This window comes from Plasmodium brasilianum, chromosome 12 (genome assembly GCF_023973825.1).
Source record: "Plasmodium brasilianum strain Bolivian I chromosome 12, whole genome shotgun sequence".
In the NCBI taxonomy this organism is placed as follows: domain Eukaryota; phylum Apicomplexa; class Aconoidasida; order Haemosporida; family Plasmodiidae; genus Plasmodium; species Plasmodium brasilianum.
In genome coordinates this window covers 1,909,755-1,934,397 of record NC_090125.1, presented here as the reverse complement: position 1 = coordinate 1,934,397, position 24,643 = coordinate 1,909,755, and the positions used below count along the sequence as shown (strand labels likewise).

The window sequence follows — 24,643 nt, the reverse complement described above, 5'->3', positions numbered from 1 at the left end:
TATATGTGGTATATGTAGTATATACATAATACATAAAGCATATATCAATTGAGCTTTAACTCTTGGTGTTTTGTTCTAAATGGAAAATAAAGTAACATTTTTTCGTGAATATGAAAGTGTCGAAAAGAAGATAGAAATAATAAAAGGCTATTTGGATAATGAGGAAGAAAATAAAATGATAAAAAATTATTCACATATTATAGGTAATTTACAATACTTAAGCAATTGTTTAAATAGTTATAGAGAAGTAAAGACAGTGTTGGATGTTCATTTGACTCTTCTGATTCATTCGTTCTTAGATTTTTTAAAGAAGACTTTTAATAAATTAGCAGGCATTATCAAATATTTTAAGGTTAAATTTGAGAATGAGAGGAGTGAAATTAATAATGTTATCATCAGGGCTGAAAAGAAAGTGAGACATACAAGGAGGACAAGTGCCTCTGATGAAATGGGGGAGGGTACACCCGTAAGTTCTAGGGAAAAAAGAGAGAAGGAGGAGGAGGAACAAGAAGAGGAAGAAAGAGGTGAGGATGACAATAATGACCATAATGACAACGATAATGCCCATAATGACAAGGACAATAAAAATGATGATCGTAATTATAATGGTCAGGCAAATAAAGAAAAAAGGAATGCAAATATCAGTAACAGAAATGCGGAAGCTGGAAATGGCGCAAAAAACGAAGAGGATGCCGAGAGCAAATTTTTGAAGATGTACATAATTATAGAAGAAGTGTTTAAATATTACAACACGTTAATATCTGTAAGAGGAGAAAAAAAAATTAAAACATTATTTCCGTGTGACGCATATTGTTTAAATGGCATAGTAGATACACTTCTTACATTAAGAGAAGAAGAGGATGTTTTTAATTACGTAAGTAAGTTAAAATATGACAAAACGGATGAAGATAATTCATGGGTAATTTTATATATTTTAAAAATTTGGTTATCCTTCTGCTTATATATACCATTTAAACTAGCAAATTTAAATGAAAATATTTTAAATAATATTCAAGATATATATTATTATTATGTTAAAAAAAATGATAAATCGAAAGAAGCTTGTTCCATTTTGTATGCTCAATTTTTAAGTAGAGAAGATGTCTACCAATGTAGAACATATTTTAATAATTTTATGATTTTCTCAAAAGAAATTATATTAAAATTGATATATATAGAATCTAAGAAAAATGAAGAATTAACTGAAGATTTGTATATAATAAAAAATACAAATATCCCTACTTGTTGCAATGTAAAATTTACTACTTTACTTTTTTATGGTATATTATTAACACATAAAAGAATTTTAAAAAAGCTAGATAAAAAAATTTTAAAGAATTACACCAATTTTTATAATTTTTTTTTTATTCACAATCATAGTATCCTGGATTTTACGCCAACATCAAAATCGTTGAAGATTCTTTGTATGGGCTATTACGCTTCCATATTTTTGGACAAATTTGACGATATCGTTAATCAGAAAAATGAATGTCTGCATACTTTGACAGAACAGGGTCAAAGGGATGAAGGTGCAAAAAGGGATACTCCAGACGATATTTTCCGAAAAAGTGACGACGCAAATTGTAGCTCACCATGCAGCGGAAATTATGGTAAAAATGAAAACACAAAAAATAATTTCTCGAGTGTAGGGGAGCAAAGCCAAATGCTCGAGGACAACCTTTTGAACGAATTTCCTCTGTTCCTAAATATCAACGATGTGTTAAATTTATACAAAAAAGGTAAAGAGATGAAATGCGAAAGAGAGCACAAAGAAGAGATGACTTACTTAAAAGTGTACAAAAAATACACATGTGAAAAAGATATAATGCAAATTCTGAACATATTATTCTGCTATTTTAATGATAATAATAGTACTGTTCGATGGTGTTTATCAAAAAGTTTTGGAAATATTTTAATATATCTTAGTTTAGACAATATTCAAATTATAATGAACAAATTTGATGATTTAGCAAAATATAATGATTTTAACACACTTTGTACAATAAACTATACTTTATTTCATTTCCTTTTTAACAAAAATAATTTATCCATACAAACCTTAAATTATTTAATTCGAAAAATAATACAGAGCTTATATTTAAACAAAGAGAAAATTTATCCTAGTGCTTTTGTTCTATTATACAGTTTATTTAAATACAACAAATACATTAAAAAGTACTATGAACAACAGAATAGTGGAATAAACTATTTTTTTTTCCATTTAATATTCATTAAATTAATTGTTTTGTCTTTATTTGAGGATAACATTAATATTAGGAAGTCAGCTATGTCTCTGCTTCAAATTTTCATAGGCAACTTTAATTTTTTATATCAGCTTGGAAGCGGAGCATGGGATGAAAATTTTGCATCTACCTCAACGGTTAGTAAGCCGTCCACCATACCGGTCAGCATACCGGTTAGCATACAGGCTAGCATACCGATCAGCTCAGGAGCTAATGCAGTTGCGGATACATCGGCTGATATGACCGCTAATACAGCGTCTACTGATACTACTGATATGGATTCCCTATCGAATAGGAACACCAGAAGAGCGGTAACTAACCCACCTAGGGCTGAATGTGGAAAGGTAACTTCTGAGGGAGGGAATCAAGAACGGCTGTTTTCGGACATCCTCAATTTCATTAACCTATTTTTTGATCATTCAAAAATAAATGAGTTTTATGAGGATATAAAAAATATGTCAAGTTGTAGCACAGATGAAAAAAATAAAAGTATGAATACATATAATTATGAACAGAAAGGAATTTATGAAAAAAATAGAAAGCAGTTTGATGAAACAAAAAAAGATATTTTTAATACTAATATTGATATATTATCTACTTGTAATTTTACAGAGCTGACAAATTTAAAAAGATCAATAATTATAAAAACTAAAGTTGTATGCAATTTTTTTTTATACAAATATCCAGTTATTTTTCATTTATATTCAAATAAGTTATTTCACGAAAATATCAACATACGATTATTATCAGCAGAATCGTTAGCAAATTTATCAGCTATGGATTCTGATTACTTTATTATGGTTGTTTTACCATTTTTAATAAATAAAAGCTATGAAGAAAATGTGTTGATCAAACATGGTTCCATTATATGTATATCTAAGATCCTTTTAAAATTAAAAAAAAATATTGATGAGAACTTACAAAATGAAATAAAAAAAATAATACTATATAGTGAGAAAAGAAGAATATATAAATTTAAAAAAGGGGAAATTTTAAGACATAGTTTATGCCTACTGATACAAAGTGTATGTCAATGTAATTGTTTTATGGTAAAGAAAAATACCTATTCTTTTTTTATAGAAATATTACATAATAATTTATTTCATTACAATGAAATTATACAATATGAGGCTTCTAAAATATTTTATTACATGCCTATATATATGATAAGCAAGGAAAAAGCAATTGAATATATATACGATGTGCTTACAAAAATTATAAAAGCAAAAGACAACTTTCTTCATCTGAAGGGATATTTCATTCTTCTCTGTTTTATTCATGACAGCATTATTCCATGCATTTCCTCTCAATTAATTAAAATATTTTATCAAATTCTAAAAAAAAGTTCTACTTATTTCAAAATTAAAAATACTTTAATAGTAAAAAAAAAAAACAGTCAAGAGATAGTAGACACTTTTTCTCCAGTCAAATTGTTGGAAAAGGATGAAACTAAAATGGAAATTATAATTAAAGACAATATTAATTTTTTTAAAAACATTAATTTTGAATCATACCCTATTGATTCTAATATGAAGATATTCTGCTTATTAGCTTTGTTTAACATAGCTGATAAGGTTCGAAAAAAATACATCGCTGACTTTTTAGTCGTTTATAATCAATGTACTACCAGTTTTAAGGGTCTAATTAAGTCCAAACGACCCCATAAGGAAAAACTGAACCGGAGGGGAAATGAAAGTAGCGAAATTGGCAGTAATAGCACAAGTTCCGCTACGGCTACTACTACGACTACTACTGCCATTACTGCTGATGCCGATACTACTTCCAATACTACTACTGTTGATACTATTACTACCAATGCCCACCCCAACACATTTAATGGCACAACAGAAGGCGGAATTGTTACTTCGACCAAATGCCTTAATACACGTAGCACTAATTGCTCCGATGAGCAAAACTTACACAAAAATAAGCTCATGATGAGGCATACATGTATGCAGAGGAACAGTCAATCATGTATTGGAGAAAACGTAACTGTTGAAAGTGTTAATCATACATATTACAAAAATGTGGACTGTTTTAGTAAAGATAGTCATAACGAATTAAATTCTGGACTGGATAAAAAATATAAAAAGAAACAAAGAAACACAAGTTTTTATATGAAGAAAAAAATTAAATTTATAAAAAAAAAAATAAAATGGGAAGAAGTGCTAGAAAAGAGCAAAAAGAAAAATAAAGACATATTTCAGTTTAACTTAAATATTAACAAAATAGTGAAAATATTAATTTTATATTTACAAGAATATGTGTATGAAAATGATATAGGAGACTCTCATATATTTGTGAGGGAAATATGTTTAGGGCTTACCGCCTTTTTGTTAACTTCTTACCCGCTGTTCTTTTTCAAGAGGAAGCAACAAAAAGGGATGGACGCGGTTAGAGGGGTGGATGTAGTTAACGTGGTCGATGTAGTTAACGTGGTCGATGTAGTTAACGTAGTCGATGCACCTAAAGGGGAAGAATTAGACGCACAAAAATTACCCAGCGCGGATATGGCGGGATTAAGTGCTAAGCATCCAAATGGCACAGTTAATAAAAATTATTTTTACGATTGTCTTACCTCGGATGATAGTTATGAAGATGAGAGTAGTGATAATGAGTGTCCATCGAATGAAAGCAGGGATAACTGTTCTTACCAGGAAAAAGATAATGTAATATATATGTATGTCTTATTTGAAATAAAGAAAACATATATTAACACATTAATTCAATTATTGTTGAAATTGTTATGTGAAAAAAATATACGAACACATAAGAAGTGTTTGTACTTATTGAACTATTTGTATAACTATGCAACTTTCAATGATAACGGAGAAATGGATCATTTTGCATTCAGTAATATTTTTAATAAGTATTGTCATGATTATTCTTATGAATTATTTCTTAAGAAAAAAATTGACGATAACATAAGGAAAAGTAAAATTAATATCTATCAGTATTTAAGTAGCTATTCAACAGATATTTCAAGCGTCTTTGAAAATATAATTACTCATGTGTGTGATTATTATGAACCATTATATTTAAAGGACAAAATATATACTGCACATCAGGCGAGGTTTTCTAAGCATGACAGCTATAATACCAATGAGGACAAGGACTATTACTATACTAAGAAGAATGAAGATGAAGGAAATGAAAAAAGTTCAGGAAAATCCTTCAAAAGAACAACAAACATAAATAAATGCTCTTGTACATATGAAGAAGAAATTACTTCATTATTTTTGAACAAGAATTATAAATATAGTTTAATGAAAACCATATTTAATAAAATTAATAATTTTATTTATTTGTATAATTATACATTAAAGTATACCAGTTTTTCCATTTTTCACAAGAATAAGTTTATTTCTACTAGAAAGGGTTTGATAAAAGGACACAATAACAAAGATCTCGGTACGGGTAAAGAAGTAAAAACAAAGGAAACAAATTTTGAAAATGGAATAAATTATCAACATCGAAAAAACAACGATTTAATATTTGAAAATATACTTATTAATAACGATTTTATAGATGAAATAAATCTAAGTGAGAATGAAGAGAAGATGTCAATGGAAGAAGAAAACTTAATTAAAGATGTTCATTTCCTTTTAGACAAAACCAAAAAAAATATTAGTGTAATAAAATGTTTAGAATATAATGAAACTTATTTATATAGTCATATTTTTTATCTTTTATTTCTGAATAAATACAATTACTACATAATTAGCGGATTCTTTAATACATTATGTTATTATTCATCATATACTGAATATAGCAATTATGAATATACAAATTTAATTAAAAAGGGGAAAGAAAAATCTATTGAATACTTATTTTTAGAATTTCTCGTTAAATATAAAAATATATACACTTTTGGTTATATAAGAGATGATATTTTATTTTTGTATATACGATATTATAAAATGTATTATATCGAGTATGACTACACCATTGTTGATAAAGTTTTTTGTGACTATAACAGAGAAAAAGCAAATACTTTTTGGAATGGCACAAATAATAAGGATGTGTGTAACATGGGGAATAGTACCATCAAGATAAGCGGCAATCTTGATGATGCTTCGAAAACAATAAATAATGAGATGAACATGATAGACCATGATATGACTACCCAATGGGATATTAGGGGCTGTGAAAATAGCGGCAGCAGTAGTAATGGGTTTTTTTCTTTACATAACTGCAACATGCATAACATTAATTTGAGCGAAATAATAATGTTGGAGAAGAAATATAAAAAGTTTGATTTTGCAAAAAATTTATTTCATAATTACAGTATATTCTTTGATAGAAATATAATATTTCTGAAGAGCGATAATAAAAATTGGGATAATATGAATAAGGAGGAAAAAAAAAGAGAGAAGAAAATAAGAAGAAAAACAAATAAACAAATTAAAAAAAAATTTCATACAAAAATCGAATTATTAGAATATGTAAATATTTGTTTAATTAAAATATTGTATTACTTAAACAATTTTAATTTAATTCAGCTAGAAATTTTTTTAAAAAGTGTAAATTCATTTGTAAAATTTTCAGTTATTAATAATTTCACTGCTTTTTGCTTCTTGAATTTTTTCCTTCACTCCTTAGAGAAATACACTTGTTTTTCTCTTATTAAAACGATATCCGAGTTAATAATAAACATTTTTATGTGTCCAACCATTCACTTAAACATAAAAAAATTGGCCATGTTTTTGATCTTAAACCTGCTGCTCCACAGGTGAGATGTGCACATGACGCAGTCTTGAAAAAAAATTAACTATCGTACATGCGCACACAAATTACGTGTACATATGCGCGCATACATGCTTACATACATCCCTATATTTTATTTACATATCTGTATGTTCATATACATTCGCGCATTTTGCATAAAAATGCGCATACCGTGGGTATATCATATTCAACCCTTTTTTGTGTACATGAAGCTTCCGCATACATAAATATATATAACAAGTAGCATCACAAAATTAAAACGCACATTCAATTGCTGTTCTTACATCTTTTCTTTTTTCTCTTCTGGTAGATATCCTAAGATAAGAGAGTTCACGAATGAATACCTTTACGCACATATTAATTTTATTTCACCATATGATTTTAAGAATTATTTATTTAACAACTCTGAAGATTTAGATGATATTATTTCTATACTAATAAGTACCCAATTCTCTGAAGCATTAAATGATAGGACACAATGTCAAATAATAATAGCTGTACAACAAATTGCCAAGTTGCTAAAGATTCCACATTATATTACATTTTCATCATTATCTTCAATCTCTAATTCGTCTTCACTTTTATTATAGTCAAAATTATAATCGTCCTCTAAACCTTGTTCTTCTTCAGAAGTATCTGCAATTTGAGGAAAACAAATAAAAAAAGTATTCATGAATCTTTCACTTTGTGCTAGAAAATGCAGAAATGCAAGCAAGACGTTGCTATACATGCGCATTTATAATATTACTATTCGATGAGAAGATGAAATTTATATTTTTTTTTTTTTTTTGGTGAAATATACATTTGATTATATACATTTTTTTTTTTATTACAAAATGTAGATTTTTTTTTTCTTTTTTTTCTATTATTTCTATTTTCTTGTTTTTTTTTTTGTTTTTTTTTTGTTTTTTCTTGTTATTTCGTGTTAATTCATGTTTCTTTTTTTTTTTTTTTTTTCCTTTTACGTGATGCATTGTCTTCCTTCTCCTTATCATCTTGTTCTTCCTTTTCATCATTTTCTTTTTCTTTTGTTTTTTTTACGTTGTTGGGTAAATTTAAAAGCACTTTATCTTCTTTATAGATATTTCTATACGTATTAAAATATAACTCATATGGATAGTAATGAATATTATCTTTATTTATCAATTTTTCTTTATATAAATCTAATTCATCTTTGTCATATATTTTACTTTTCTCGTAGTTATAAATCTCTATACTTTTCATGTGATATTTTAAGATATTATTTGTAACCACAAAATCCTCATTGTAGTTACTCATATTAAATTTATTTAACATTCTATGTACATCAAATTCGTTCACTGCAAAATTGGGGAAGGTGGCAAAAAGAAATATATAAATGTATATATATTTATACATAATAATAGTGTGAGCATGGGTTATAGTACATAAGCAACTCTGATATGTATCAAAACGGCCACGCGTATGTATACATACATGTCAGAGTTGTGTCCCCCATATATATATATATATATATATATATATATATATATATATATATATATATATATGTATACGTGAATGCATTACGTAGGTATGTAGATATGTATATATGAAAGTACATATGTATGTATGAAAGTACATATGTATATATGAAAGTACATATGTATGTATGAAAGTACATATGTATGTATGAAAGTACATATGTATGTATAAATGTCCATATGTATGTGTGAATGTACATATGTATGTGTGAATGTACGTATGTATGTGTGAATGTACGTATGTATGTGTGAACGTACGTATGTATATATGCGTTATGTATGTATTCCCATTTAAACTAACTCCTTTCTTGAAATTTTTGCTGTTCCTTATCATTCATTTTTATTTCAGAAAATAGTGAGCTTCTTTCAAAGTTGACACAGTTTCGTCCTTTTTCATATTGTGAAAAAATATTTAAAAATTCAGTATATATATTGACAAACTATTCTTTCTTTTTATATGTTATTCTGTAAAAAACTATGAAATAAAATGCTATTTTTTTTTTTGTCGTAAAATAATTCTGTTCGATCACAAGCTAACAGGTGGGAAGATATCTATATATATAAAGCTACATATACATTAAGTATGTATGTATTAAGTTTTTATTACATGTTGATCTTAAAAAATAAATTCCTTTGGAATATTTCCAATTTTATAAAATCTTTCTTTATTTTTTTCCCCTTTTTTCATTTAAGTTTTTTTTTTTTTTTTTTTTATAATTTCATTTCTGAATATGTACTTTTTTTTTTTTAAATAGAAATATATCTTTTTTTTTAATTCATCTGATGCGTAATATTTATGTATATATATTTTTTCCTGAATTAAAATATTTTGAGAAAATGTTTGTTTATTGTTCATATATATTTTTTATTTTTACTTTTCTTATATTCTTTAATTCATTCCATTATATTATAACCTTTATTTGTATTTTATTTTGCTTAACATTTTAGTTTAATTTTGCCATTTACAAAATGCTTTCCTTTTTTCTTTTCGACTGAGCAATAATATTAACTGTGCTTCACTTGATAGGTACATATATATATGTATATATTTATATATATGTAATATAAATAAAAAACTTCCAATAGTTAAAAGCTAATTTATTTACAGATAATTCTTTTTTTTGTATTAAATTTTTTTCCAATTTGTTTTTACAATTTCGTAATTACTAAAAGTATAGAAAAAGAATATATAATGCTTTTCCGTTTAATCCATTTCTTTTTCAATGCATTTTGAGAAGCAAAAGAACCTTTAATCATTTTTAGTATATATTGAGGAAAAAAAATTAATTATTTGCAGAACGTTTCGTTATCTTTATATATGTATGTATATGAGCACGTTTCACTGATTATAAAATTTCTTCAAAACTTTTCCAAAATGGTTGGAGTTAAAAAGAGACCTGTAAAAAAATTTAACATTGAAATAAATTTGAAGAGCGATATAGAGGATAAAGTAAGGTCACACATAATATCGGACAGAAATAAAATACAGGAAAGATATAAACAAAAAAGGAAAAAAAAAATTAGAAGGAGAATTAAAATGGAATGTAAAATATCAAGTTTTGTTATCCCCAATTCGAAAAAAGAAAAAAAATTAAGATTAAGTTATATAAATAAGTTTATCAAGAAAAAAAAATTAATAAAACAGTATTTGAAAGATATAAGAGAAAAAATAAAAAACTTTCAAGATAAGGTAAATAGCAATGGAGCAGCAGCAAAATAACCTTCGCGAGCTGCTGTACGTATTGCATTAACAATATTTGTTATGCGCTTATATATATATAATACATACTTATGTATATGCTTATATATATATATATATATATATATATATATAAAATGAATACGTGACTATTACTGCGGGTGTTATTCAATTATATGAAAATGGTAATAGGTGGTATACTGATATTATACACGCATGTATTCTAAGCACATACATGTATATCTTATTAAAACAACTGCTAGACAGCATTTTTTAAATAAGATTATTTTTATAGTAAATTGATATTAATGTACTTTTTTTATTACAATACATACTTTTTAGAATTCTAAAATTGGTTACAGTGTGGATTTTTTTTTTTTTTTCTGAATACATTTTTATATTTTAAAATATACGTTTATTTTCTTTTTGAAATATTGTTTTAAAATTTTGGTTGATTAATTATATTATATGGGAGGGTGTTAAAAAAAAAAAGAAAAAAAATGAAAAATAAAAAACACTGTTCCTATTTTGGAAATTATTTATTTTATTTTTTTTGCGTTTCACCTTTTTACCTTCTTTTTTTCGTTCTACCTTTTTCCTTTTTTTTTATGTATTATTTATTTACCACCATTTTTAAGTCTTTATTTTTTTGCTCCATTTTTTTTATGTTATATTTTTTTTCCATTTATTTTTTTTCGTTTTACTTTTGTGCACCTTTTTTTTTTTTTTACCCTTTTACTTTTCATTTTTACTACCCAAATTATACTTATAATTGGTGATACGTGTAATTTGATACAGCGCTGTTAAACTCATGAAAAGGTTAACTGTTAAAAAAAAATATTAAAAAAAAATAAAATAAATAAATGGAATATAAAGTAAATAAATATACTACGAAATAAATAGTTGGAACACGTAATATTTAAATGAACCACGAAATAAATAAATGGAATATAAAATAAGTAAAAAACTTATGAAGAGAATATAACTACAAATAGTTAAAATGTGTAAAGCAAAGTTACAACATTGATAAGGTAAAAAGTATTTCCATATTTTCTATATTTTACTTGTTAGTAAGTTCAAATTTCTCGGCTTAATGACATAGGCAAATCTCGAGAATAGTAATCCAGTTAAAAATATTGCTAAAATAGGCATAACAGGTTAAAATGGAGTCAACATAATAATTTGAAAAAGTTATATGAACAGTTCACATAAAAATGAATTGAGGAAATATGTTAATATAGAATTACCAAATTGCTGGGGTAGGGAAAGAAGCTTAGGGTCCCTATTTATGTCAACAATATTAGCCACGGATATAGACCATTTAAATGTTGGAGCCCAAAAGTGAATAGTCAAAATTCCTGTATCGGATACTGTACATGAATAAACAAATAATTAGTATGTTCGTATACGTACATATATGGTACATTTTTGCCTAATTTTTAAGGCCGGTTTAATCTATAAGGATAAATACATATATATAATACATACGAACGTGTTTGTGTGTCTCTTCTCCTTTATCATTCACGAAGCATAGTACAATAATTCAATTTGACATAAATCATTTTGTTTTAATATTATTTAATATAATTTAAAATACTTTGCTTTTTTTTTTTTTTTTTTGTGTGCGTGTGTGTGTGTCTTACCAAGAAGCTTTTTTATGTTATGATTAATGTTGTAACACTCTATATGACTTTTTATTTTTGGTACAATATTTGGGTAAAATATTTTTTTCATTATATTCATTTTATAAAAACTATATGAATAAACTAGAAAACTCGTAGAAATAATATTATGTCTATTTTATATACGCGTTTGACTTTTCCTTAATTATTAACTCAAGATTAAAATAGTATTTTTTATTGATAATATTTCAAATGCTTTATTGGATTTATCAGTAATCGTGTAAGTACATATATTCAATTATGTACATAAATATGTATATGTACACTTGTTTGCATATGTATACATATAGGTACGCCCGTACAACTAGGTATTCTTTCTTTTTATTCCAGTTTTCGTTTGCTTCCCTTAAGATGAATATAGGTTTAATTTAATTTGCAGCTTAATCTTAATGTAAAATATATACTCATACTTTAACATATTTTTCGAAAAAGCATTTTTTATCATATTGCAAGTAACACTTTTGCATTTACAGGTATTGTTTATACATATATACATACATACTTACATACGTAATTACATACATATATATGTAGAACAAAAGAGAAAAGTTAATTATGTATGTACGTATGTATATATATACATATAACCATATAAAATGAAATAAACCTGTTTCTCACATAAAAAATTTCATTTCTTCAACAATATAAAAAAATATTAATCTTTGTACATGTATGTAAATCTTTACCCCTATTAATATTTATGAATTGAAGGAAAAAATAAAATAAAAAATATTTGGAACAATGCCTATGTTTTCAAAGATAATCCTTTTAATTTTTTTTATTTTATTTTTATTTTAATTATTTTTTTTTTTTTAAATAAAACTGTAGAGTAGTTTAATTCGTTTTTTTCTTTTTTTCAATCACAAAAGAAATTTACACATAAGTACGCTTAATACGTCAAATATTGAAGTAAATAAATATATACATTGTACGTACGTATGAACGCAAAATGCTTAGAAACTAAAAGGGAAAAGTGCGGCTTGCCTCATTTACCCAAATTAGCTAACTTGCTAGTTCGTTTATATAAAATTAATAATGAATTTGGTACTGGAAGATATCTCAAAAAAATTATTATATAAAAGACAATTTTAAGTACACACTTTTGAAGTAAACATGTACCACGAAGGAGTGAAGAATGAAAATAATAATAATAATAATAATAATAGTAACGCCTTAAAATTTTAACAGTTTTATTTGAATAATATCATAATATTGTAAATATTGTCTCTATGTTTAAGTAAGAAAAATATAAAAAGAAAAAAAAAAAAAGAAATACTTGTTAATTACTAAAACATCATTTTAAAATATTTTACAGCATATACTTTTGAGTTACTTGTGAACAAAATATTACAAAAACAAATCTACCAGAATTTTAACAACATTTGTAATGCTATGAAATGTTAGTATTCTTTGCGTGAGTTGTACTTGTAGCTAGGTTTTTACCTTTAGTACATTTAAAAGCAATAAGATTACCATTTGACATGTAACTATGTATATACAATATACATACTAAACTGTGTGTAGGCCTATGTATGTATACACAAACATGACATTACTGAAGTATAGTTCTTACATAATTTTACTTTCATATTTAGTTTAAAGATTCAAATATTCTTTTATTTTTATTCTTTTCACTATATTTTGCACAGCATAAAAAACGATTAATTTGTATGTAGAAATACAGCTATGAAAAAAAAAAAAAGAAGTGAAAAAAATGCACATATGTACATATATATATGTATATATATATATATATATATGAATATGTATATTATTTACTACTATTTACTGCTAAAAGTAGAATACATTTGTGTATATTTTTTGAAAGTCCAATTTCCCTTTTTTTTAACACCTCGCTCGCCAATGTAGGAATTTTATGAAGAATAAAATATTACACATTTCTTTTATTACTAAAAATAGTGAAATAGTTAATTATTTTATCATTTATTAAAGATTAATGCTACTTCTAAAGAAATAAATAAAAAAAAAAAAAAAAGGAAAAAAAAAAAATTGTGCAAAATTATGTCTTTACGTATATATATAATATATATGCATATATATGTACTATTTCTAAAATGCATATAAAATAACTTCACGTATGGATATATTTACAAATGTAATTACGTTATTAATAAAGATAATAATTTTTTATCTCTTTTAAATTCTTTAAATTATTATTCGAGTTAATTAAAAAAATATTTTTCCTTCTTTATAAGTATTCGCAAATTGTGCACATATATACACATATATATACATAAATACATATATATACATAAACAAATATATATACACATATATATATATATTTATATATTTATATACAAATATATGTACAAATATATATCCATATATATATATATATATATATATGCATATGCATATATATTTGTACATACATATGCCTACATTTGTCTATCTATAGTTTCCTTAAACTTCTGACGAATTAACAGTGATATGTGTGTACATCAAAATTTTCTTACATTATTGTAAAAACAAATATACGAATTTTTTAAAAATCATTTAAGATATTCAAAATAGAAGAGAGAGGTTATCAATAAATAAATAAGAAGGAAAAGACACAACGGGAAAAAAGAAAAAAATATAAATGAAACTAAAAAAAAATATAAAATTTGGAATGATGTGATAAAAAGAGAAAAGTACAGGAAATAATGGAGTTATTGGTAAATTATGTCTTTTTTTATAAATTTCAAGTTGAATACTAAAAATTTTAATTAAAATTAAGCACATATATATATATATGTTCGTGTGTATGGGTGTGTGAGTATATGCATGTGTGCATGTACAACCATATTTAAGTATGTATTACTGGTTTATTCTGTACACCAATTGGGACTCAAAGCAGAAAAGAAATTTATGCATATGTTAAAGAACTTTAAAATTTTAATATCTCGATGAATGCAAATACTAATGAGAAGATGGATGAAGAAAATGAGATCAACAAGGGGGAAATAATAAGAGACACCATAAAGAAGAAGTATGAATTTTTATTTCTTTAAAATGTGTTAACAAAAACGGGCATATAGATATATATATGTGCTTATATTTGTACGTGCGAATCATATATGTTTATAAACGCATTAAGTATTTCTATACACACATGTACACGAGTGCACTTCTTTTTTTCAGGTACTATATGTTCCCTCAGTTTTCCGATAAAAATAAAGAAGTAGAATACAACACACTAAGGACACATAACATTAAAGAATATATATGCATTCATTTAATATTATCTCTTTTAGTCATTCTGATTGAATGTCTCGCCTTTTCCTCTAGTAAAATGAAAAGAAAACGTGAATCGTTTATCCCGCAAGTATATGTATGTACGTACGTATATATATATATATATATATGCTTATATGGACGTAATTCAATACTGCGCTTTATTTCTTTTTTTTTTCATTCCTGACCCACTTTTTCTTCGTAGACTTAAGCAAAAAAGATGTGACTGCTATGGAAATATTTGTAGTTGCTTTTTCCCTTTTGAATTGTTTAATGCATATTGTCGTGTTAATGAAAATATACTTTTCTTCGTCAAAAAATGCGTATGCTAAAAGTCTGTTTGTAGCTTATATAATTATAGTAAGTTATTAACACCAAACAAACAGATTTGCAAAGATATCAAGCAAAGAGTTTGCTGCATCTACCACTGTTCTATTTTCATCGCCTTTATTTGTACTACTTCCATTTTTACCATTTTGTATGTACTTTGTAATTTTTTTTTTTTTTTTTCCCCTAGAACCAAGTGTTTCAGTTTCTATCTCTCTACTTTTTTACAAAAGAAAATGAACAAACTAGTAGTGGTGTCAATTCAATTGCGTTCTATAATAACAAATTTAGTTTATATCTTCACTTTTTTGTGGACTCGGTCTTCATACTATGTCTCCCCACCCTCAAGTAAATAATTATTAATAAAATTAAATTTTTCCTATGAAAAATGAAAAAAAAAAAATATATATAATGAAGCAAGCTAATACCAGTACATGCTAAGTGTTACATAATATTTATACTCCTTTTCGTATTCAATTGGGTACCACAAATGTTTGCCTGCATATCATATGTTATGTGTTCGAGTGTATATTTTTCATGTTCACTCGCTGCTATGTTTATGTACATTCACATATATCTGTATATATTGGTAAGCTTATAAATGAATCATTTCTTCTCGTTTTTTCTCATCCTTTTTCTTCTTTTTCCATATCATCGCATTAATTCCTCTGCACCCCTGTTTTCCCCCTTTAGATTTTTTTTATCGATGATATTTATGCTGACATACTTAAGTACAAACGTTTTGCTAATAGTACTAATTAATTTTAGAAATGCAAAAAATACAGTAGACTTCTACTATATGGGCATTCTAAGTGTGTTGTTGTTGATGTTCTTAATATTAAGATACCTAATGGAAAAGAGGAACCGAATATTATTATTTGTAATTAAGGATATTTTATCAAATAGTTATAAAAAATGGTATGACTTTAAACCGCTATATGATGAGGATGCCGAATCTATAACTGTAGATATAGCTAAAGATAAATATGATAAAAAAGAAGACAACTACAAATTTTTATTTTCTGATAAGAGTATATTTTTCAATGATTTTACTATTAATGCTTGTTATAAAGATTATTATTCGGTATCTTATTTTCTAAAAAAATTGTTAATTAGTTGTGGTAGTAATAAAAATAAAAACAAGGATGTAAAAGATATGAAAGAAGAGGAAGACAGGAAAGACGGGAAAGACAGTAAAGAGGGAAAAGAAAATACAGGTAAGGAGAAGTCATTTGAAGATGTTAAAAAACACCTGAACGAGTCAGATATTTTAACAATAGCTTACGAAGCAGACGTTTTAAATAATATCAAAAATATCGATTCAGATGAAATAGGAAGAAATTGGGATTATTCTTTTATTGATTCAGAATATGGAAAATCTACTTTAGTTGTTTTAGAGGTGGGACACCATTTAATCAGTCCTTATATAGAGAATAATGAGAAGAAAAGAAAGAAATTACAATTATTTTTGTTATTAATTAACAGTATGTATTTTCCTAACCCTTATCATAATGCAAATCATGGAGCTACTGTTTGTCATTTATCAAAATGTTTAGCACACATTACTGATTTTGATAAGTATTTGAATAATACTTATATGATTTGTTACTTAATAGCTTCAATAGCACATGATGTAGGTCATCCCGGTAAAACCAATGCATTTTTATCAGAAACGAATCATATATTATCTATCAGATATAACGATATGAGTATCTTAGAAAACTACCATTGTAGCATAACCTTTTCTGTTTTACAACTAATAGGATATGATTTTTTAATTAATAATGAAGATACAAAATTAGTGGATAAGAATAACTATGGAAATATGAGGAAATTTATTATTGAATTAATTATATCGACTGATATGAAATTACATTTTGAATATGTAGATATATTTAAAAAAAGAAAGAGAAGTGAAAATTTTGACATCAGCGATAGGGATGCTATCAATCTGGGTACAATAAACATCAAGTTAGCTGACATTGGTCATACATGTTTGAAATGGAGGGATCATGCTAAGTGGACTATGCTTGTGAGTGAGGAATTCTTTTCTCAAAAAAAGTTTGAGGACCTTTATAAGAAGAATAAGAATATGGGTACATCCAATACATGACTACTGCCGATGTAGTTGATATTTCTCCATTACTCGCGATTGCATGTGCACATGTGAAAGCAGATATGTGTGTATGTGTGGGCGCATAAATGTATGTACGTATGCATGTGAGTTTGTATGTATGTATGTATGTATGTATGTATGTGCACCCACCTGTACACTCTCATACGTTTTCGCTATTTCCCGTCTGCAGGCGCGTACGACTTTAACCATTTCTGGAATGAGGAATATATCGACGAAGCCATGATTTTCAACTATGAAAACATTTATATAAATTATGTGAACAACCTTAACAATGTTAATAAATACGATTTTAGTTATATCAAATTAAACTTTATTCATCACCATGATTTTGTTAAAAGTATACCAAGCTCACAGGTGTATTTTTTTGAAATTATTGTCATGCCGTTAATTCAAGAATTGCAGTCAATGGAAAGAGCTAAAAAAGAGATAACTCAAATAGTATTGCACAATTTAAACATAAATTTGAAAACTTGGAGATTAATAGAAAAAAATATTAATTTATTTTATAATACAGATAAAATGAGAGTTACTGATTATTATAAAAATTTAGAAAAACAAAAATTGCTGAGAGGTATAAGTTTGTTAGATATTGCTGAAGAAGATGTTATATCATTGACAGAAAGTTTCGTCACTGAGGAAAATATGGAAAAAATGGGCGAAGAAAAAAAAAAAGAAATTAATAAAGATAATTCGGAAAAAAAAAAAAAATGAGACCTAACAAAAATATCGATAAAAAAAAAAAAGACTTAATTATCCCTTAAAAAGTTAAACCACCCAAAAATAATTATAAAAAGCGTATTAATATATATATGTCCTCTTATATACATATTCGCTTAATGCTTAACAATATGTTTAAATAAAAAGTCAAATTGTGTAACAATATAAAATTTGTAATATAGCTTCGGCTAAAAAATGTACATCATATCAAGTTGCAAAAATTATAAAAACTTGCATACGTCAGGCAAAAAAAAATTATATGCTTGGAATAAATACATAAATGGGCTCATGTATATAAATACGAATGTATATAATACGTAGTTACGTTAATACATGCACGTACATTTATGTCCCATAAGCGCAATGATGTAGCACGTATAGCACAATGTTTCACATTTATGTCATAACAATCGAACGACAGTTAACACTGTTTATACAGCCATTTAAAATTTTTTTTATTTTCTCAATTATATCAAAGAATATATTATATCTAACCTTTATGTTTTTGTTTCATAAAATTTGGGTTACTTTTCTTGCTTATTTTATTTAAATTTTTTTTTTTTTTTTTTTTTTTTTTTTTTTTTTTGATCTATATATTAGCTAATAAATGTAGTTATATATCATGTTATAAACAAATGAAAAAGAAGAATGTATATTTGTGTATATATACATATATTTTACCCCTTTATGTTATAAGTATTTCATTAATTTTTTTAATTCAATTTTCTTTTCTTCTTTTTTTTAAAAAGTTTGAGCATGCTTCAGTAATACAAGAAAAAAAAAAAAAAAAAAAAAAATAGTTAAAAAAACGTTACATTAAAATATGTAAAATATACAAAAATATATTATATTGTACAAGTACGGAGAAAAAATTTATGCGGTTAACTAAAACTTTTCAAGGTACCCATTATGTGCAGCTTTTTTTTTTTTTTTTTTTTTTGATCAAAATCGACTAAAAAAATTGTGTTATTTTAATATATTATATTTTATTATGCTATATTTGCATATTCTGGGTTGTTCTAAAATTTATATCCACAATATTCATTTTTTTTTTTTAGCACATAAAATAAAGCAGAATTTTTTTTAAGCCCCTTTTATTATATTTAACTGCAACGTTCCACAAATTTGCTTTAAATTTCTGTGTGAGCAACCTGTTTTATTACTAATCTTTTTAGCTCCTTTTTTTTTTTTTTTTTTTTGTTCAATTATAAATTATTATACTTCACTTTGTTGCATATAAATGTGTGTTTTATAGTTCCCCATCGTTTTCTCTTATTTATGCAATATAGAGCATATCAATGTGAATCATACTGTAACACTCACAAGTTATCTATCATGTGTGTGCATATTTTATATATATATTTTTTTTAATTCTATTAAACTTATAATAACAGCAATATAATTTTAATTAACAATTGGAAAATTAGAAATAAAAAAGAAAAAAAGACAAAATTATAAAAAATGGTAAAATATCACAAACATAACGACTTTATGATTCAAAAATAAATGTGTTGTTATACAGATTAATTACTACCTTCCTTTTTTTCTTTCATGTACTTCATATAATCTTCTTTAATCATGTTCATTCTCTCGTTATAATATATTCTATCGTTATCATCTAAAAATTCATCATTCTTTTCTTTTAGTTTCTTTAAAATAAATTCTTCCCTTTCGCTTTTGTTCCTTAATTTTCTCCAGTCAATGTAACTTATGTGAATAACGTTGTAACCTTAAATGGGAGAGGAATATGTGCATACAAGCATATAAGGGGTAGCGGATATACATACACACATGCATGTGAACAAACATGCATAATTATATATATGCAAAATAGTTACCATACATACCCAGCTCAATGCAAATATATATATATATGGAGATACAATATTATATTCATTTCATTAAGACCTATATAACGCATGAAACAACATTTTCGTTTGTAACTATATCACGTGAAGGTATGCAGCTGTACACCTATAAATATGTACCGATTTTTTTTTTTTTTTATTTACCTAATTTGGTTAGAATTCTATGCTTTAATTTTGTGTATGTGGTATATCTGTTACTGTTTGCGTAAAAGTGCGAGGGCCCGTCTACTTCTATTGCTATGGGACGATTATCAGCAAAAATTGATTCCCCTTCGTTTTTTGGTTCTCCTTCACCTTTAGCAGTTACTTCACCTTTTGGATTATTTTCATTATTTGATTTCAGTGGTCCAGCTAACTTTTCAGTAATTAATTTTATTAATTTAAGTTTTTCTTTTTTTTCTTCTTCACTTAAATTTTCATCCACTTCAAAAACGTTTGGTATATCTTCTTCATTTTCTAACCAATTTTCTGAATTCTCATTTGATGTATTGAAAGCATTGTTTGTTTCCTCTTGATTCAAAAATTCGGAATTTTTTTTTCTGGAAAAATTTTCTGAACAGTCATGTTCATTTGAATTATGACCTTCCTCTTCTTTCTTCATATTTAAAAAATCGTCATTTGGATTATTCCTGTTTTTGGTTTGAGAATTATCATTTGAATCATTCTGATTGTTGGCCATAAAATCAGTATTTGTGTCAGTCCATACTTTTTCTTCATTTCCATCATTTGTATTATCAAAGGCATGTTCATGTTTAAACGTAAGTTCTTCCTCATTGTTACTTTTTTTTTTTTTTTTTACTTCATTCGAATTCATTGAAATGTTTAAGTTATGAGGATTACGTAAACTGCTTCCATTGTTCTCTTCGGTATTATCATTATTATCAATATTGTTGTTATTAATATCGTTGTTATCAATATCGTTGTTATCAATATCGTTGTTATCAATATCGTTGTTATCAATATCGTTGTTATCAATATCGTTGTTATCATTATTATTATTACTATAATCATAATAACTTTCAATATTTTTTATGTTTTTTTTTTTTTTTTTTATAGTTTCTCCCTCTTTTCCCCTTTTATAATCAGACTGAAGTCTGTCTGTATCAATTCCCTTTTCACATTCTTCAGTTGTCTTATTGTTTGAACGAGGGTTTAAGTGTTTATTTTTTTTTTCAATACCACGATAATCAAAATCATAAGAAATATTCAATTTTTCATTAATCATGTAATTTTTTGTTTTATTTGAGCAGTTTTTCAATTTATTCTCTCTATTGCTTAATGGATATTGATCCTCTGTATGTTTATTGTCCTTGTGTGACAATGATGATGGTGCTTGTTTAACATTTTGGAAATTATAAGATACATTTTTGTTATTTATATTTATTTTTTCTTTTAAGTTATTTTTGTCATTGTTCTTTTCATCATCAATATCATTATCCACCTGCACATAATTTAAGTAATTATTGTTTATATAATTTTTATTATCACAGAAATACCTACAACGCTTCAAGTTAAATATAAAGGTCCTACTCTTTTTTAATAACATTATATATATTAATAAAAAAGCAAAAAAATTGAAGCATTAAAGGAAAATAAAATAAGCCCATAAAAAGATAAAGAAAATTTTAAACATTGTTTTGACTAAATGTTCATATATTTACATGACTTAAACTGTATTATATATGTATATTAAATATATGTGTATCCACAAATACGAATGTTCATAATGTTGCTCCTATTGCTGTTTTTAATTTTATACGAAGGTAGAAGAAAAAAAAAAAAAAAAAAAAAGGAGTTAAATGGAAAAAGAGTAAAACATTATCAGCTTTTTTCTTTTTTTAAATGAAAAAAATTAAAAAAGTTTTAAAAAATTGGAAATAAAAAAAGATAAAGCACAATTTGGGAAAAACATTTGCAGCTTCATATAATGTATACACAAAGATGTCGCATATGAAACATAGCGAGTAAACTCAAGTAAAGGTTACGCGAAAAAGGAAGATATATAAAATAAAGTGAAATAAAATATATGTTCGTCATAAAACTGGCACTACTTACAATTATACTTCTACCTAACGAATCATTCTGAATTGTAATTTATAAATGTTCTGCAGTTAAAGAAAAAAAAAAAAAAAATTTTTTTTAAAGTCATAATTTTCAATATAAATTGAATTTTAATTAAGTTAATTTTTGAAGTGTATGTTTTTCCCAATGGCGTAGGGGAAATGGTATGTTTTAGTTTTTCATCAGCTAGTTAATGATACATATTATGCGTACATATATGTATATATGTTTATGTACATATTTAAATGTATGCATATATGTATATATGCGCGTATATATATGTGCTTATGCTCATATTTGTATGTCAAACTCGCTCATGAAAACTTTTTCCCTGTTTGATAAAAAACGTTAAGAAAAAAATGTCGTAAGGGTAAACATACATACTATTGTTTGTAAAAGTATTAGAGCTTTTCACCTTTTTGCCAAGTTTTTTGCAAGTATTGTACCGTTTTCCCGAGGCAGAGACCATCGTTTTTTTATGCTCCCATCTATATTTTCCCTTTTGCATATTTAAAAGATGAGAAAAAAAATTGTGGTAATTACACATAACATATTTGTTAAAGGAAGTTCCTTTTGTATCAAGCAAAGAAAATGGGAACATCCTTTTTTTGGTAGGAAACAAAACATTGCTACTAACATTTCAGAAAATAAAGAAATAAAGATTAAAGATATTGGGGATATAAAATTAAAAAGTGTGAAAAAAAATAAAAATATTATAAAGGATGAAAATAATGATGAAGATGTATATATAATGAATGGGAAAATACAATATGCGCAAAAAAGTAAAAAAGGAAAAAATGAATTAAAAACAAAACATCCACATAAAAAAATAAAATCGTCAGACAATGCGAATAGTGTATTATATACTAAGTTCAGCGATAGTGTGAAGAAGAATAACATAAAAGAAGTCGATGAAATAAATTTAAAGGTAAACAGTTTTGAAGGGCTAAAAATAGGAAAACTTAATACTGAAGAGAAAAAAATACAAGTCAAAAGGTGTCTGAATGACAACACCAAAATTAATGATAATCATAGTAATGTAGTACCTATAGTAGTTAAAGATAATGGTAACGTAAGTAATAGCCTACTTAAGAATACTATATCAGAATACTCCACTACTCATGATGAGGAATATAAAGCCGTTCAATGTGAAAAAATAAAACCAGTTGATTTTTATTCCAAGAAACAGAGTAATGAACCACTGTGCAGGTATGATTTGAAGAACGATGATAATTTTTTTACACGTAACCATGAAGTAGAAGCTCAATCAGGTAGTATTGCTCACATGAATAGTACTTCCCATATGAGTAGTACCTCCCACATGAGTAATACTTCCCACACGAGTAATACTTCCCACACGAGTAATACTTCCCACACGAGTAATACTTCCCACACGAGTAATACTTCCCACACGAGTAATACTTCCCACACGAGTAATACTTCCCACACGAGTAGTACTTCCCACACGAGTAGTACTTCCCACACGAATGTTTCAAAAAGTGAGAGTGAAAGAAACTGCGGGAAGGATGAGAAGGCAAGGAAAAGTCAAGGCACAAGTGAAGCAAATAGCACGAGTGCAAACCAAAATGTAGATACAAATATTCCTCATAAAAACAACAGTAATAAAATTGTTAAACATGATATATATGAAGTGTTAAATGAAATTAATCTGGAAAACAATAAAAAAGAAATAGAAAATTTTTTAAATTCATTTTTATTATATAAAAATAAAAACTCAACTAGTATAATAGGAAATTATATAAGTTTATATTTCTGTAATATACTAAGTGAAGATTTAAAAGATTTAAAATATACATATTTTGATGGGGTAAAATTATGTGTTAACACATTTTTTAGTGCTCTAAAGGAGTTAGACGAAGATCAATTATCAAAAATGACAAATATTTATTTAGAGGAATATTTTTTAAAAATATTTCGAATTTTAAAAACACATAACATAAATTTCCAATTTGATAACATAGAGATAGAGAATATGAAATTATTATATGTGTACAACATATTAGGGTTAGTTAGAAATGCAGGTAAAAGAACAAAAAAGGAAAATATAAAAAAGTTTTTATATCAATATATATGTGTAGAAAATAAGGATCTAGCTCAATTAAAAAGTAGTAACAAAATGAAATTCTTATCAAATATAATAAAAAATGGGGTAACAACTCGTATGCACATGTTAGTTACATTGTCTTATGACATGTGTTCATTTAATACCGTTTCGTCCGATTGTATTACAAAAACAAAATTTAAAAATATAAATCTGGAATTCATATTTGAAAATCAATTGGAAAATCCTTTTTTCTCGTTACATTCCCCCGATTCTATTGATTTGAAATCATCGGGATGGTATCTGGTTGACGTGAATCAAATATTAAACGGAAATTTACCGTACGAATGAATTTTACTGCAAAATGAAAAAAAAAG

At 25.9% G+C, this 24,643-nt stretch overlaps 7 protein-coding genes across 7 annotated transcripts; 4 read left to right on the top strand and 3 right to left on the bottom strand.

The window, feature by feature from the left end:
* Positions 1 to 79: 79 nt before the first annotated feature.
* Positions 80 to 6,979, top strand: MKS88_004395 (uncharacterized protein; the record flags this gene model as incomplete). The annotated part of the gene is made up of 1 exon (XM_067217568.1): positions 80 to 6,979. The coding sequence occupies one exon, from the start codon at positions 80 to 82 to the stop codon at positions 6,977 to 6,979; it is 6,900 nt and encodes a 2,299-aa protein (XP_067071983.1).
* A 259-nt stretch (positions 6,980 to 7,238) lies between these two features.
* MKS88_004394 (uncharacterized protein) lies at positions 7,239 to 8,811 on the bottom strand (the record flags this gene model as incomplete). The annotated part of the gene is made up of 4 exons (XM_067217567.1): positions 7,239 to 7,286; positions 7,513 to 7,607; positions 7,937 to 8,290; positions 8,775 to 8,811. 4 exons carry the CDS (start codon positions 8,809 to 8,811, stop codon positions 7,239 to 7,241), a joined length of 534 nt encoding a protein of 177 aa, XP_067071982.1.
* Positions 8,812 to 9,848: 1,037 nt separating this feature from the next.
* Positions 9,849 to 10,193, top strand: MKS88_004393 (uncharacterized protein; the record flags this gene model as incomplete). The annotated part of the gene is made up of 1 exon (XM_067217566.1): positions 9,849 to 10,193. One exon carries the CDS (start codon positions 9,849 to 9,851, stop codon positions 10,191 to 10,193), a length of 345 nt encoding a protein of 114 aa, XP_067071981.1.
* A 714-nt stretch (positions 10,194 to 10,907) lies between these two features.
* Positions 10,908 to 11,906, bottom strand: MKS88_004392 (mitochondrial pyruvate carrier protein 2; the record flags this gene model as incomplete). Its single annotated transcript, XM_067217564.1, has 4 exons — positions 10,908 to 10,996; positions 11,237 to 11,311; positions 11,420 to 11,542; positions 11,816 to 11,906. 4 exons carry the CDS (start codon positions 11,904 to 11,906, stop codon positions 10,908 to 10,910), a joined length of 378 nt encoding a protein of 125 aa, XP_067071980.1.
* Positions 11,907 to 14,766: 2,860 nt separating this feature from the next.
* Positions 14,767 to 18,269, top strand: MKS88_004391 (cGMP-specific 3 prime; the record flags this gene model as incomplete). Its single annotated transcript, XM_067217563.1, has 6 exons — positions 14,767 to 14,849; positions 15,002 to 15,129; positions 15,300 to 15,454; positions 15,612 to 15,769; positions 16,115 to 17,517; positions 17,728 to 18,269. The coding sequence occupies 6 exons, from the start codon at positions 14,767 to 14,769 to the stop codon at positions 18,267 to 18,269; spliced, it is 2,469 nt and encodes an 822-aa protein (XP_067071979.1).
* A 1,529-nt stretch (positions 18,270 to 19,798) lies between these two features.
* MKS88_004390 (RAP protein) lies at positions 19,799 to 21,689 on the bottom strand (the record flags this gene model as incomplete). Its single annotated transcript, XM_067217562.1, has 2 exons — positions 19,799 to 20,004; positions 20,288 to 21,689. The coding sequence occupies 2 exons, from the start codon at positions 21,687 to 21,689 to the stop codon at positions 19,799 to 19,801; spliced, it is 1,608 nt and encodes a 535-aa protein (XP_067071978.1).
* A 1,032-nt stretch (positions 21,690 to 22,721) lies between these two features.
* On the top strand, positions 22,722 to 24,617 carry MKS88_004389 (uncharacterized protein; the record flags this gene model as incomplete). Its single annotated transcript, XM_067217561.1, has 1 exon — positions 22,722 to 24,617. The coding sequence occupies one exon, from the start codon at positions 22,722 to 22,724 to the stop codon at positions 24,615 to 24,617; it is 1,896 nt and encodes a 631-aa protein (XP_067071977.1).
* Between the last annotated feature and the right edge of the window lie 26 nt (positions 24,618 to 24,643).